The following is a 15,223-nucleotide window of genomic DNA, read 5'->3' on the forward strand; positions in this document are numbered from 1 at the left end:
ACATATGGCAAATTTACTGTTCGCTGAGTTCCTGCACTTCTTGCGATTATGAGTATACTGAACTCTAATTTGGGTTGATCTCATTGGCCGTGTGAATCTGAGTGAGGATGAAGGCTGCAATGCCGCGGATACACTTGTATCACCAACTATGAGCATGAGCCTTATTTGTACAGTAACACCTAGTAACACTTGTATACTGCCTATAATCACATATCAGTCCCATATGGAAAAAGTAGGTATTGAGAAAATGTCAGTCAAAGCTACGAAGTGCAATTTTCATGTAAATGTTTGAAAAATCATAGTAAATTTATTGATAATTTTTTCAAGTTAAAATCTGTCACAATGTAGCTTGCATGTTTTGTCATATCTGTGAATAATATGGCAATTGGCAAATCAAAGTTGGCACTCGTGGAGAATAGAAGAACTATAACAGTGATGATGGTTTCAAAATTTTCCACGGGGAAGTATACGAATGCAATCTTAAAATGCTTTTATTTTGCAAATGGAACATTTTATTTTATTCTGGTTGCTGCTACAGTGGTAGAAAAGCTCAAATCTATGTGTACACCTAAAAATCTGAAATTAAATTAATTTTTCTGTATTATTTGTCTATTGTGTAGTCCTTAAGTTTTCTACTAACATAGCATCAACCAGATTTAAATAAAATGTTCCATTTGCAAAATAAAAGCTTTTTAAGATTGCATTCGTATACCTCACCGTGTAAAATTTTGAAACCATCATCACTCTCATAGTTCTTCTATTCTCCACGAGTGCCAACTTTGATTTGCCAATTGAGATTGCAGTTTCGAACGCCTTTGGGTATGGTTGTTTGTTCTCTGTTTTGTGCGTGCGTTCGCGTTCATAGTTTTCGGCTGCATTTGCCGGATTAGCGCTGGCGCTCTGCCTCCCGGACGTTTATACGTGTGTGATTGGTAGTTTTCTCGCTTTCCGGGAAGTTTTAGAATAGAGAAAGAAAACGTGATTCAACATGTTTGCAAACATCAGAAGAGTGATGTCGCAATCTGCGTTATTTGATTTTCTCCCGGACCAGAAATTAGTGGCATCGCGAGTGATAATTTTTAATTTCAGTTTATTTACGCGCTGCAAGGTGCGTGAAAGAGTTCGGCACAATCGGTGTTGATGTTGGCTCGCTGCTTGCAACTTTTATTGTGTTTTCGAAAGAAATTGATCGAAAGTGTACCAAAAGTGCTTCTAAACGTGTTTCGCAGTTGGGAGTGGTGAAATTCGTAAATTCGCGGTTTATGTTCAGTGAAAATTCCGTATCACAAAATTGCTCACCGAGTTCCTTTTTTTTTGCCGTTCGACGACGACGGGCATGCGAGAGAAAAATAAGCATCGGGAATGTGCTCCCGGATGTATTGATTTGGTGAGTACGTTCCAGTTGAAGATTGTTCTTATACATATCTCGATTGCATTTTCGAAAGGACGTCCGGAGAGCTTTGAGATTTAGGCGTTGTTGCTTTTGCGGGCAGACGAGTTGGTCGCCGGTAAGGGCCAGTAAGTGCTGCCAGCAGATGAATCAAGAGGTATTCGAAACAAAATTGGTAAGAAATGTCCTTTTATATCGATTTAATACAGTTGAACAAATGTCAAAACTATATACGTGCCAGATTTGGGAATAATATTTTTTGAATCTGGAAGTGTGTTTATGATACCATTATCCATTTGATAAAGGTAGAGTGAACATGCGGGGCTTATTGTAAGTAAAAGTGACCTCGGAGTGGTCGTGAATTACCAGGTATTCTGAAATGGGTCACTGGAGCTGCAATAGAGCTAAAACCTTCTAACTCCCGGACTAAACCTGCTTTAATTGAAGGGTAATAAAAAGCAGTTTTCTTCCATAATAACACTGCCGGACAGTGGGGGTTAGATTGTACACACACACACACACACACACACACACACATGAGCCATGATGAATAGCTAATGCGTGGAAAGTGAACTTTTTTAAAAACGAAGTTAAATTAAAATTTCTTGATTTTTTTAAATAGCAAATTCATAAAAACTGTATAAAAAGGGGTTTTTCATGATATCAATAAGCTCTAATCAAAGTTTTTGAACAAATATGGGCTAAACTAGCATTTGCAAAAATAGGTCCAACCATCATAATTTTTTAGGTCCAATCAAGATCAGTATAGGTCCAACCAACATCATAATTTTTTGCTGAATAAAAACCTTTATAAAATCATTTGTTCAGAATATTTAACTTTTTATGTTATTATTAGAAACAAGAAAGGTAGATCTTTCCCCTAATCACGCATTTTTTATAATTATATGTTGAATTCATAAAACAAATACGACATGAATGTTGACGTTGTGTGAAACCGGCCTGAATAGGTCCAACCATCATCAGTTACCCTAATTTAAAACTTTAGACCCGACGACGAGAAAAAAAGCGTTCTATGCGCAGCTGGAGCAGATGTACGACGGCTGTTCGCAACGGTACGTCAAAATCGTCATCGGCGACATGAACGCTCAGGTAGAACGGGAGGCAATGTATAGACCAAACAGCCTGCATGCCGTATGAACGACAACGGCCAACGATGCGTGAACTTTGCAGCCTCTCGGTGTATGGTAGTTTGAAGTACCTTTTTCACCCGCAAGGATATCCACAAATTCACCTGGAGATCACCTGACCAACACACAGAAACACGTTCTAATCGACGGGAAATTCTTCTCCGACATTATCAACGTCCGCACGTACCGCAGTGCGAACATAGATCCGGACCACTGCCGGTCAACAACGGCAAGGCCGCCCTCTGTCGAACCGGGAAGGGAAATTCTCCTTTACTTGTTCTTTACGCACAGAAAATGTTTTTTTCGTATATTCTCTTACGATCGTTTCGTAAATAGGGGAAATGGATGTAATGTCGGCCTTAATGCCCCTAATTTGAGCCCATACAAAAATTCAGCAATCGACTAAATTTGCAATAGTGACCAAAATTATCCATTAGTACCGTCCCAATGATTCCATAATTAAAAAAAAAAAAACCTTTTTTATAGCTAGTGAGTGGAAGCAACCCTGCACTCCACATACACTTCTGGTCTACACGCTTGCCTGAGGTGAAGTGCACGATGGCCGTTCCTTAAGCATCGCAGAACCCTTAAGCTCATCCCCCATGACTCCGTGTCACCATTTCGCCGCGGCCATGCACGCCTTATTCAAAAATCGGCCGTTAAGCATGGTCGTATCGTCTGTCCAGCATGCTTGGCATACACAGTTTTGCTCACGAAATGCTCATTTGCTAATAACTTTGCACAGAGTTGACAAAACATAGTTCTGTTTGAAGAAGTCGATAGAATAGAGTTTAAGCTTGTTATAGATACGTAAAAACAAGGAGATTTTAATTCTAGCAATAAACTGTATTTGATTTTGCGTTGCAAAAGTGAAGTGAGAAATGCTCGATGCACATCTCGGATTTTAAGTGTAAACATTCATTGGTGTTGATTCAAATAATAAGATTGACCTACTCTTTGGATATCTATAGTTAACTATGATGCTAATCTATCAATTACTTTAAAGAAAACAAAATTTCAACAACTGAGTGAAAAGTTATTAACAAATGAGTAGTTGGTGTGTACAACTGTGCATGCCAAGCATGCTGTACAGTTCGTTTCACTGCAAGTGTTATATAGAATTACTTGAATGCTCGATCACATGGTGCAAATTTAAAATTTGGTTAAGCTTTGTAACAGAATGGTTACAACGTGTGGATTCAGCAAAGTCCATTCTCTTAAAAACAAGCCTAACTTTCAAAGGGCAGAAACGAAATACAACTTGACCGAACAGGCAAACTAAATATCCATGAATATACGAACACTTGTGAATTTAATCCCGGTTTTCTCAAAAACTGTACGTGTTACAAAAATTCGGAGTGCATAGGAATTACGATCCAGTGAGACAGAATCTATTAAATTCAATTCATCTGGTCGATGAGTGCAAAAAAAAAGTTTCAGTTTTGCCGACTAGTGTTATTATTTGAACATCACACATCTTAAATCTAACGCTTTTGATTAATTCCAGCTTTCATTGACTTGAGAAACGCCTTTCGTTATGCTCTGCCGTCGCGTTTCCATCAATCTCTTTCGCCCTCCTCCTCGTCCTGCTGCTCATTCGGCTTGGCAAAAACATCGAACAGCACTCTGATGCTAAAGAAGTAGACGACTTCGAACGCCGTGATAATGCTAAAGCCAAGAAACAGCCCAAGTATTCCACCGAATGATGCTAAAAGAATTGCAATCAAGTTTAATTATCAAGTCATATTTGCTACGCAGCATACCCAACACTCCGAGCCAGTTCTGATAGATATCCTTTCGGAAACGAGTTGACACCAAATCGTTAAAGTAGATATGCACTGCAGTCTGGTTGACGAGTTCGATATCCTTGCTGTAATGAATTTCAAACTTCTAAAATCAATCGTCTCAATAGGTCTGTTCCCGTACTTGCTTTTCTGTAACCATATTATTTTCTTACAGAAAATTGCAGTAACTTACAGCAACAGCAAAACAGTAAGTACGGGAACAGACCTCATGTCTTCCTCCAGTCGACTTACAAAAATGCCAACGAATTGTAGGAATACTCCCGATTCAAAAAACCGTAGCTCATTTCTACTGGATACTGCACCATTTCACAACTTGGCAGACAGTCACATACCATAGGAACCTTTTCCATCACCTTCGTCACCGATAGGTTCATTACCGGAATGGCAGTGCTGTACAGTTCATGATAGTCCAATAGACACGGCATATCGATCATCTCACAATTGCGATAGGTACCATTGTTTGGAAGGTTGTACGGGACGCATTGGCACATTTTGTAAATGTGCTCCGTACGACATTCGACCATACAATTGACGAATGAATACCGTTGCATTGTGTTCATTCGTATCTCGTTGTATGCGTAGCAGTTTCGATCGACGGGATTTAAGGTGAAGGCATCCTCCGTGGTGTAGGTTTCCCCTGAAATTAAGTATCGGATTTTTAAAACTCATACCCATTACAAACCCAGTTGCACAAGTTTTCGCATAACTTGCTCATTTGCCAATAACTCTGCACTCACTTGACGAAACATGGATTTTATTGAAGGAACTGAGAGAATACTGGGACGGGACTTGACAACAGCGTTGCCAGATTGTTTTAAAGCTTATCGGTATCCTCCTCGTATCCTCGTCGGTATCGAAGGTTTAAAAAAATCGGTATTTATCGGTATTTACTATTTCAATTCATTTTATATCTTCGCCGTTTTTAAGAGTGAAAATTTTAACTTTTAAACTATTTTCGGATGACTCCGGAAGAAAACTCCGGGGAATGTTTGAATTTGCTTCTGAAGGATGCTGAAAAAACGTCCAGAAAAAGAAGAACGAAGCTCTCATAGACGAAGTTTGAGGAAAGTGCTAAGAAAAGTCTGAAAAACGTCCGGGGAACTTCCAAAACAAGGGAAACGTTTCGGAAATTAGAAGTAAATTCCATAAGAAGCCATATCCAGGGAAAGCCAGAAGAAGCTCGGAAAAACCTTCCAATAGAAGTCGAAAAAACTATAGCTTATGGACAAACTTCAAGAAGAAGACGAAAGAAACTTCTGGGAGAAGTTTAATTGGGTTCTTTACACGCTAACTTGAAAGTACCCATTAATGGTTGAAAAAGACCCATTTTGAAGAAAAGTGGCTTAACTCATTAAATGAGTAAATTTTTTACCCATTAATGAGTATCTGTTACCCATTAATGAGTAATTGTTAATCATTAATGGGTAACAGATACTCATTAATGGGTAAAATTGTTTAATCATTAATGAGTTAAGCCACTTTTCTTCAAAATGGGTCTTTTTTTACTCATTAATGAGTACTTTCAAGTTAGCGTGTAAGGGTATTGAGGTAAATGCATATTCGTAATCTGCATTGAAAATGGAACCCAAACCCAAAATTTTATCAATTTTGGTACACTGGAACTATTTAAAATAAGAACGATTACATTTGCAAAAATCACCTTTTTAGCGCCCCTCGGTGTCACTTTGTATGGGAGCGAGCTGTCATTTTGTCAGTTTAGTGTCAAACAGTGAAGTTATTATTTTGCTTTAAATCTTGGTTTAAAAATCGAGATGAAAGTGTGTGGGTTCGAAAAAAATATCGCTGTGCTCAGAAAACGAAGCTCTTTCAGATGATATATAAAAACCAATATATTTTTCAAAATTAAAGAACCCAATTGAAATTCCTGGAGACGCTGACAGGAACTTCCTAAGATAGATTGAAAGAAACTTCTGGAGAAAGTCGGAAGCCAGAGCGCCCTTACGTTTTCTAAATTTACATGAGCTCCTCAGAACATTGCTGAAGTTTTCGGAAATTGCCTGAGTTTCTCGGACCTCCTTTAAAACTTCTGCAATTTCCTTGACATTAATTGATCTGTTCTGATGTTCTCGGAGCTTCCTAAAGTTTGGAGGCGAACCAGCCTAAGGCTGAAAGCCTCCTAAATAAAGCTAAATTAATTAATTAATTCCTAAAGTTCTATAAATTCTCCTGAAACAGATGCAACTGTCCTGAAAACCATAAAATTTCCCTGAAATTCTTTGGACTTGTGAAGTTTCCAAAATATTTATGGAGTTTCCGTAAGTTCACTGAAGTTTGCTGGACTTTTCTGAAATTTCCAAGTTTTCGAATTTCTTACACACTTAAATTTTTTGCCGAGATTCCAACAGCCGAGCAGTTCTGCTATATAGTTGGCTGAGATTCAGTAAACATTTGCCGAGACTCAGCTTACAAATAACATTTTGCTAAGATATCAGTTAACAAACAGATATTTTGAAGAGATATCAGCAAAAGTAAATGCCGAGGTAATCGGCTTTTGGAGATTTTACCGAGCTAGATTAAGTGTGTACAGAACAAGGGGTAAGTCACTCAGCACATTGTGCCGAAATTAGATTCGAAACAACTTGGGCACATCCATCGGCACACCATCGGCACAATCTCGTAGGCATTGGGTTGCTGTAATTAAAATGGGAGCACTACTGGACAACTGTCATTGAAGTTGTTAACATCATTACGTACTGTTTGACTGTATATTCAGGAACATCCTCAAATTTAATATACCAGAGGAACTCAGATCAGCAGTTCACTTATAAAAATTATCTAAAAACGAAATGGAGGTTCTAGAGTGGGATTAAGAGAAAGAACCAGTTAATCAGGTACCATTAATCCAAATAATGCTGCAAATCACACAAAACAATGTGAAGAAGTCCATTCATCATCGTCTTTAGTCAGTTTCCAACAATGCTCCCCACCGGTTCCAACTCTTTCCGGCCACTGATAGACCGATGCTTTCCACATCACGCAAGGCTAGGTTTCTGGTCTGCCTTTGAGGGCATTATAGAAGACTAAAACGCAGGACTTTTATCATCCTATGAACATAAAACACCAACACCAGGCACTTCCCGCGTCATCCTTAATCCGATTTATCCTTGCGATTTTAAACCAAAACATTCAAGGTGTCAGAAATACCGGGTTGCCGGGATGGGTATTTTACAAACAATCGCAGCTTGCTCTATGACCGGCACAATCGGCACACCTGCGGCAAACTGACAAAAAAAGATGACCCAAGATTGGTGTGCGGAGTGACCTACCCCATGGTACAGAAGTTAATGAAACTATCTTTGGAGGTGACTGTCAAATACTAACAATCGTCGCCTACCTCGCATAACTGGTTCCAAACGACAACAAAACCGTAAGAAACGATGGTTTGTTTATGTTTGTTACCAAATTCCCAAATTGAGACCCAGTAAATTTATCATCTCTTTCGTTATCTGGCTGAAATTAATGACGGATTTTGACGTCACACTCCTTCAACCGTTTAAATAGCGGGAGAACGAAAGAGATGACAAATTCACTGAGCCTTACAAATTTCCATCTCATTGATGGATTTTCAGTAGGCCGATTTGGTAGCACATCACGCCCTGGTTGCTGATGGTCGATTTGACAGAAGCAATCGTGCAAAAAAAAAACAGAGAGATCTCAGCAATCTTACTAGCAGTGATTCTGAAGGAATGCTGACGTAAATGGCGTTGTTAGCTGTTTATATTTGCTATAGTAAAGTTGAAAAATTAAGAACACTATGTGTTTTAAGTGCTGGATACTGTTGTTTGTTAATGGTTGGTTTTATTGTATAGCTGAAATGATATACAACGTGCTAAATTGCAGTAGAAGCTCCGAATCGAATCCAAATTAAAGTTAAAAAATTTCTTCAATCCTGGTCAATGGGTCAACTCCGACAAACACTACGCACACATTTTCGAATGGCATTAATCAAAAACATTAAGAAAAGAGCTCGATCGTGAAGTCACGTCCCAGATAGGAAAGAGTTTGAGCACGAAGCGGCTCGAAAACTTTGGCAACACTACTACTGGATTGTACCATAGAGGTAACTCTAAGACCAGAAGGTCCCGAAGATACGTGCTCAACTTTTTGGCGCAGCTCTAGTACTCTCTTCGGTCCCAAACTAATCGATGCACCCTTCGAAACATAAGAAAATCCATGAACCCCTCATTTTATCTTTCAAACTTTCATAGCAAATCAAAACAAACATTGTATAGTACTATAATTTTAAGCAGTGAGCCAATTTAAAATCGTTAGTTTCGAATTGATTGATGATTGTACCACATGGCAACACTAAATGTACTATAATGTTTGGTTCTATCTCTTTCACTCTATTCAAAACTGAAATGCATAAAAAAAAATGACAAAATCATACACTTTTTGCACACTGTCAAGGATCATTGCACACATAATCAACTTTGTTTAAATCAAAACAAAAATACTAGCACAAGCTTTTTAGAAAATTCTATTACAGTGAACCACATTATTTTAATGGATTTCTTCGCCAGTTAGTCGTCTGTCACTTCGTTTGTGGTTTTAGGTCCCTATAGAGTTCTCCAAGTGGGATCACATGAACACTACGCTATATTATAACTCTACAAACACTAATGCCAACAATCAATACGAAACTAACAATTTTAAATTGGCTCACTACTTGACTAGCCTATTGGTCCCAAGCAAACGATTAACGTATCCCATTCTAGTCGAAATTCTAGTACTACGCAATGTTTGTTTTGATTCGCTATGAAAGTTTGACAGATAAAATGAGGGGTTATTGGTTTTTCCTATGTTTCGAGGGGTGAATCGATTAGCTTGGGACCGAAGATAGTACCAGAGCTGAGCCAAAAAGTTGAGCACGTTATTTCGGGAGCTTCTAGTCTTAGAGTTACCTCTATGCTAATACCAACTGGTGCAAACTAACGATTTTAAACTGGCTCACTATTTGACTAGCCTATTGGTCCCAAGCAAATCGGTTAACGTACCCCATTCTAGTCGAAATTCTAATACTACACTATGTTTGTTTTGATTTGCAATGAAAGTTTGACAGATAAAATGAGGGGTTCGTGGATCTTCCTATGTTTCGAGGGGTGCATCGATTAGCTTGGGACCGAAGATAGTAACTGAGCCAAAAAGTTTAGCACGTATCTTCCGGACCTCCTGGACTTAGAGTTACCTCTACACGGTAAGAAAAAAGTACCCAACGGCCAGTTCACTTTTACCTACTATTGACTAGTTTGTCTCCTTTTCTCCTTCTAATGTTGTCAAAAACGGAGGAGCAAAACCACCCAGCAGGGGTAGTAAAGTGTGGGAAGCCAACGTTGAGTATAATCATATTTACCTACTTTTGGGTACAACTAACTTACTTTTGGGTATAACGCGAGTGGAAAATTCCATACGAATTGCACACAAGTTAATGAAAACTACTATGACCCGTTTTACCTACTTTTGGGTTCCTGCACTATAGTGCCGAGATGAGTGAAAAGAACTTACTTTTGGGTACTTTTTTCTTACCGTGTATGATAATACAAACAGTACACAGCAAAAATAACATTTAATTTATTAGTAAAATTTAATCCATGTCCAATAAAAGTGGCTTTACTCAGTAATGAGTAATTTAGCAGCTACATACTAAGAAAAAGTAATGTAAATTTCGGTTTCCTGAGACCAAAACATGTAAGCGGCCCTGTTGACATAAGAATCAGTTGAAAGAAACGAGAAAATCAATGCAATCAAACGTTCTCTTTGGGTCGGCACATGGCTAAATATACGCGAGAGGTCCCAGGACCTGATCTAAAAAAAATGGGTACCCAAAATTATCAAGCTTTCCTGGAGCCGCGACTGGATGGCAGCTAGAACACCAGCTATTAGAAAATTAAAAGATACTATTACTAGATGGGACGACCCATCACTGCACCGGGAGCAGGTCGTGATATCCCGTCTTCGAACTGGCCATACAAATATATCCCACAACTACAAGGGAGATGGGCCTTTTAGAAGGATATGCGATCTATGCCTCACGCCGCAAACTGTGGAACACTTCATGTCATTGTCCAAAGTATGCAGGAGCTAGAACATGCTACGACATTCCCGAAGACCGGAAATATCACCACGACCCGAACGAACACAAACCCTATTTACACCAGACCTAGCGCAACGTAAACGGGCACACTGGAATCAGGAACCCCTTAACTGAAACGAGGCAGGAACAAAACAAAACTCTGTTTAAAAATAGGGTAGAGATCTACTTCGGCCTAATCACCCATTTTGGGCCTATCGAGCAGAAAACTTCAAATAAATCCATGATTTCAGAGTTAACAAGTAAATTATGCGTTTGGTACGATGCTTTAGTTAATAAACTACCGAACGAAGTCAATGAGAACGCGTGGTATGAAGGTTTGCACCCATTATTCCCAAAAACAAAAGAAGCGACTCAATTTTTATCTTCATCCGAAAGGTCGAAGTGAATTCATTGGCGTTTCAATTGCGTTTCAATGCATTAGGCCGAGTTTAGAATCCGTAGGCCGAGTTTGGTGTCAAGAAGCAGTGTTATACTTTTGACAATATCTCAACGATTGGTTTCTCTTTATCAAATCTTACGGTACATACGGAAAGGTAAATAAATTTGGAATCCATCAGTAATAATAACATTCCGTTTGGTGCTAAACTGCGCTAGACTAAGAAAGACTAAGTGCGGGTTGTGTTTATTAGGCCGAAAATGGGGTAGTTAACCCTACTTATAGCGAATTTGTTTATTATTCAGTTCCAACCTGGATCGGGTATCAAGATCTTTTTTTTTTTCTTTATTTAACGTCGGTCTCTGTTCCGCAATCTAGTGCCAATCACCGACGGACATCGATTGCCATCCATTGACGGCAACCGAATGTGCAGGAAGGCAGCTTCGCACCCATTCACAACACACATGGGCCGGAACCAACGGCTTTACTTCCCTTCCGAAGGAAGACGTAACCAGAGATTTTTATGCCTCCGAAAAATCCCACCGACCTCGGCTGGGGATTGAACCCAGACCCATTGGGGTGTTAGAAAGCAGTCACGCTTACCACTACACCACCTGCGCCGGCTGGTATCAAGATCAGCTCTGTTTGTTTTCTGACAAACGTCAGTTTGATCGTTTGTTTTTAAAACCTATCTCAGGTTGGGGTTTGCACTGACAAAAAAGTTCGGTTTCACACTGGGTTGGAACTGGTTCCAACCCCGACAATAAACAAATTCGCTATTAGTAAAATACGTTTAAAAAAAGTTCCCATCTGGAACTGTCACCCCTACCTTTTTGAGAGCCTCCCCTCTTGAAGTTTTAGAGACGAACCAGCCTAGGGCTAAAAGTCTCTTTAATAAAAAAAACAAAAAAAAACAAAACTTTCTCTTCGTAGACTTGCTTATGTTTCGGTTGAACGCTTAATTGTACATGAAATGATTGTTTACGTTCCATAACTTATGCCCAATATGGATTACGTCTCGTGTAAAAGTAGTTATCTCTAAGTGTGTACTCTTAATTATTAAAATAAATTACTCGTTAATGAGTAAAGCCACTTTTAATGAAAATGAATGGAATTTTACCCATACAAGGGGATTTGATTCTTACCGTGCCTGTTTACGGTTTGTTTTCGTTTTGTTGTTTATTTTTATATCGATTGATAGTAACGATTAACAGCGGAGAACTTTGAGATTTGGGCGTAATTGCTTTTGTAAACAAACACGTCAATGGCCGATTGCTAACGAATAAAAGCTCAATCTCGCAAACAAACCATACCAAATGATAAAAGAATCGTTCCTCTACCTGTTTGTGTTCTTAGTTTTTGAAAATGAGCTTTGATTCGCGAGAAATCGGCGATTGACGTCTTTGTTTACAACAGCAAATACGCCCTAATCTTGAAGTTCTCTCTGATAACAAAACACATAAACAAATCACAACAATACGAACACGGCCAACCATAACAACTCAACGACTGAATTCAATTGACTCAGAGTTTTTTTCCATACGAAATTTACTCATATTTTGAAAAACCTGCAGTAATGAGTAACTGCAGGTTTTTCCAAATATGAGTAAATTTCGTATGGAAAGAAAATGCTCTGAGTCAATTGAATTGATTGAATTCAGTCGCTGAGTTGTTCTGGTTGGCCGTGTGGAGAGGATTATACACGGCGAATGAGAACGACCCAAATTTGAGTTTAGTTCAATCATAATCGCCAAAAGTGCAGGAACTCAGCGATGAGTAAATTTTCCACATGTTTTCCCAGGTTTTTCCAGGATTTTCCAGGGAAAAATTCCCGAATTTGAGAAAAGTAAAGATTGGATGCACTCAGTCTATTGGTACTACACCGAGACTGAATAAAATTTTCGTCAATTTCCTCATTTTCCGGCAGATTTTTTAGGTTTTCCACAGGAAACCATGGGACAAATTTTACTTATCGCTGAGTTCCTGCACTTTTGGCGATTATGAGTGAACTAAACTCAAATTTGGGTTGTTCTCATTCGCCGTGTAGAGATTTTCACGTCCGGTTGTATTGGTGCGATATGTGAGAACGTGTTAGTGAAAATCCGAGGAAAATACATAACACATCGCTGTCAAACTCATTTTGGCAGATCTAATTTCATACATTTTTTAGGTTAGTCAGAGGAAAATAATAAACAACTTTACACGGTGGTGCACCCACTAGTGTGCGTGCGTTATACGTTAATAATCTCTATAGAGACCTTTTTGACGTTTAATCGACTTTCTCTGTCCAGCACACAGGAATGAATGGATGGTTTGTTTTCCCACTAATTTGTTTCTCTCTTGCTCACACTCCTGCAGTTTAAAAGGTGTATTTGTGTGCGCCAACGGAGGTCTATCGCCGAGTAAAGTTGTTTATTATTTTCCTCGGGATAACCTCAAAATGTATGTAATTCGATCTGTCAAAATGAGTTTGACAGTGATTTGTTATGTATTTTCCTCGGATTTTCACTACCACAGTTTCACACAGCGTGCCAATACAACCAGGCGTAAAAATCTCTATAGGTACGTAAAATGGTTGTAGGCGAAAAGATTGAAGGACAAAAGGTCAAATTGAAATTAGATGGACAAAAGGTCGAATGGAAACAATATCAAAATGGACAAAAGGACGTTCAAATGTAATGATTTAACTACTGTGTCTACTGTGAACTCTGATCCTGCTCTATTATTTGCTCAAAGTTTAAACCAAGTATCACCAACTGAGTGAAAAGTTATTAACAAAAGAGCAATTTGTGTAAAAAACAATGAACACGCCAACATTGTTGACCATTTGAAACACGCCAACCTACTTGGTAGGATTGAGATGAAAGCCTCCATATTGGAACCGACTATCTTCGTCTCAGCGTTCTCATCCGGATAGTCGAAAGGATTGTGGATTAGAAATTTAAATCCCGTTGTTGCAATGTCGGTGGTGTGATAATTTTCCACATCTGGATTGAGAATCAATGACAGACCTGTTTGGTAACCGCTGGCAGTGACTCGTCTGGGCTCGGTTGGAATGCTTGCTGAAATTTTCCTTTCGGGCGTGGCAGTTTCAAAATTTAAATTATAAATTATTTAGTAATATTTATACTTTATGTTTATAAGTCCAAATTGAAGAGAATTTTTCAAACGTGCGAAGAAACGATGCATTGCATGGCTCCTTTATTGGAGGGGTTTCCCTACCCATACACTACTTACTATCGATACTTACTTCAAATAGTTGTTGGATCTCGTCCCGTAGTAATTGAACGAGCAGCATAGTCCTTCTGTGGTATTGACGATTTGAAACAGGTTATCGCACCTCCACTGGGTTCCCTTCCACATGCATCGCTCGAACATAGAGGAACACGATGGGGCAAACTCTCCCATCAGTTGGGGAACTTCCAGATTGTTTAGCAACATCAGATTGTGCAATGCATTGTACTCGCTTGTTTTGCTTTCTGCTAATCCATTTATGTGCAGCAAAAGTCGGAAATCCCGCACCAATTGCTCTGCGCTGAGATTGTCTGGGCGAATCCTATGCAAACAAAAACTGATTTGTGATATAAACTGCAACTTCTATTCAAACGATTTATAGTTACATCTTCTCGGCCCATTTCAATGCATTTCCGTAGTGAATTTTGTTCAAATTGCAAATAGTCACAGCAGGAAAGGGGACATTCCAGGTGGCATAGTTGGTGCTTTCGATTACAGTAACCGTAGGAGTTTCGGCATTCCAGGTCCACGAGATCCAGAGCAGTACGGTAGCCGTAATGAAAGCGGAGCTTACCGAGAAAATCCAAATGGCACGTTCCAATGGAGTGTAGCCTTCGCGGACAATTTGACTGTACCCATGCAGAGCGGTAGCTTGGCACAGCTCCTTCAGTTGGCTTTTGAACCAGCGCAAAAATACAGGTCTGGGGATGGTCAAACGATCAGCTGGTTCATTTTGAACGGGTTTTCCGACAGATTTTTCGTTGGGTTTTTCATTGAGCGATCGAATTACGCCTTTACCGAGCTGTTTGAATTTCATCGCGACGCGGAGGCAAGTGAATGCTTGAATGGCGAAACGATGAATAGAAAGGAACGTTGGCATACGTCTGTATATGGTTAAACTGTTAATGATTCCAGTTAACTAAATGATTATGACATGAGAACCTCATCAAATATTTGTGTGTCTGTTGTTTTAACATGTATTGGGTTGGGAATAATATTATACGTCTACTTGGAGGTCACTCTGTTTGGCATTGACATTGATGATTTTACAGGGGCCACATACTAGGGGGACATCCATATACCACGTGGATAACTTAAATAGGAAAAAAAAAATCACGCTTGTTCACGGCTCGCAATAAAACTAAAGACATATTA

General features: G+C 39.1%; 1 protein-coding gene across 1 annotated transcript; it reads right to left on the minus strand.

Annotated features, from left to right (window-relative positions):
- Positions 1-4,087: 4,087 nt before the first annotated feature.
- On the minus strand, positions 4,088-14,885 carry LOC135709071 (sodium channel protein Nach-like). The gene is made up of 6 exons (XM_065231259.1): positions 14,455-14,885; positions 14,085-14,390; positions 13,681-13,907; positions 4,575-4,980; positions 4,302-4,408; positions 4,088-4,246 (listed from the first exon to the last, which is right to left on the minus strand). The coding sequence occupies exons 1-6, from the start codon at positions 14,883-14,885 to the stop codon at positions 4,098-4,100; spliced, it is 1,626 nt and encodes a 541-aa protein (XP_065087331.1). The 3' UTR covers positions 4,088-4,097.
- Between the last annotated feature and the right edge of the window lie 338 nt (positions 14,886-15,223).

This window comes from Ochlerotatus camptorhynchus, unplaced genomic scaffold (assembly GCF_037179485.1).
Source record: "Ochlerotatus camptorhynchus isolate MF236.1 unplaced genomic scaffold, CSIRO-AGI_Acam_v1.1 ptg000349l, whole genome shotgun sequence".
NCBI lineage: Eukaryota > Metazoa > Arthropoda > Insecta > Diptera > Culicidae > Ochlerotatus > Ochlerotatus camptorhynchus.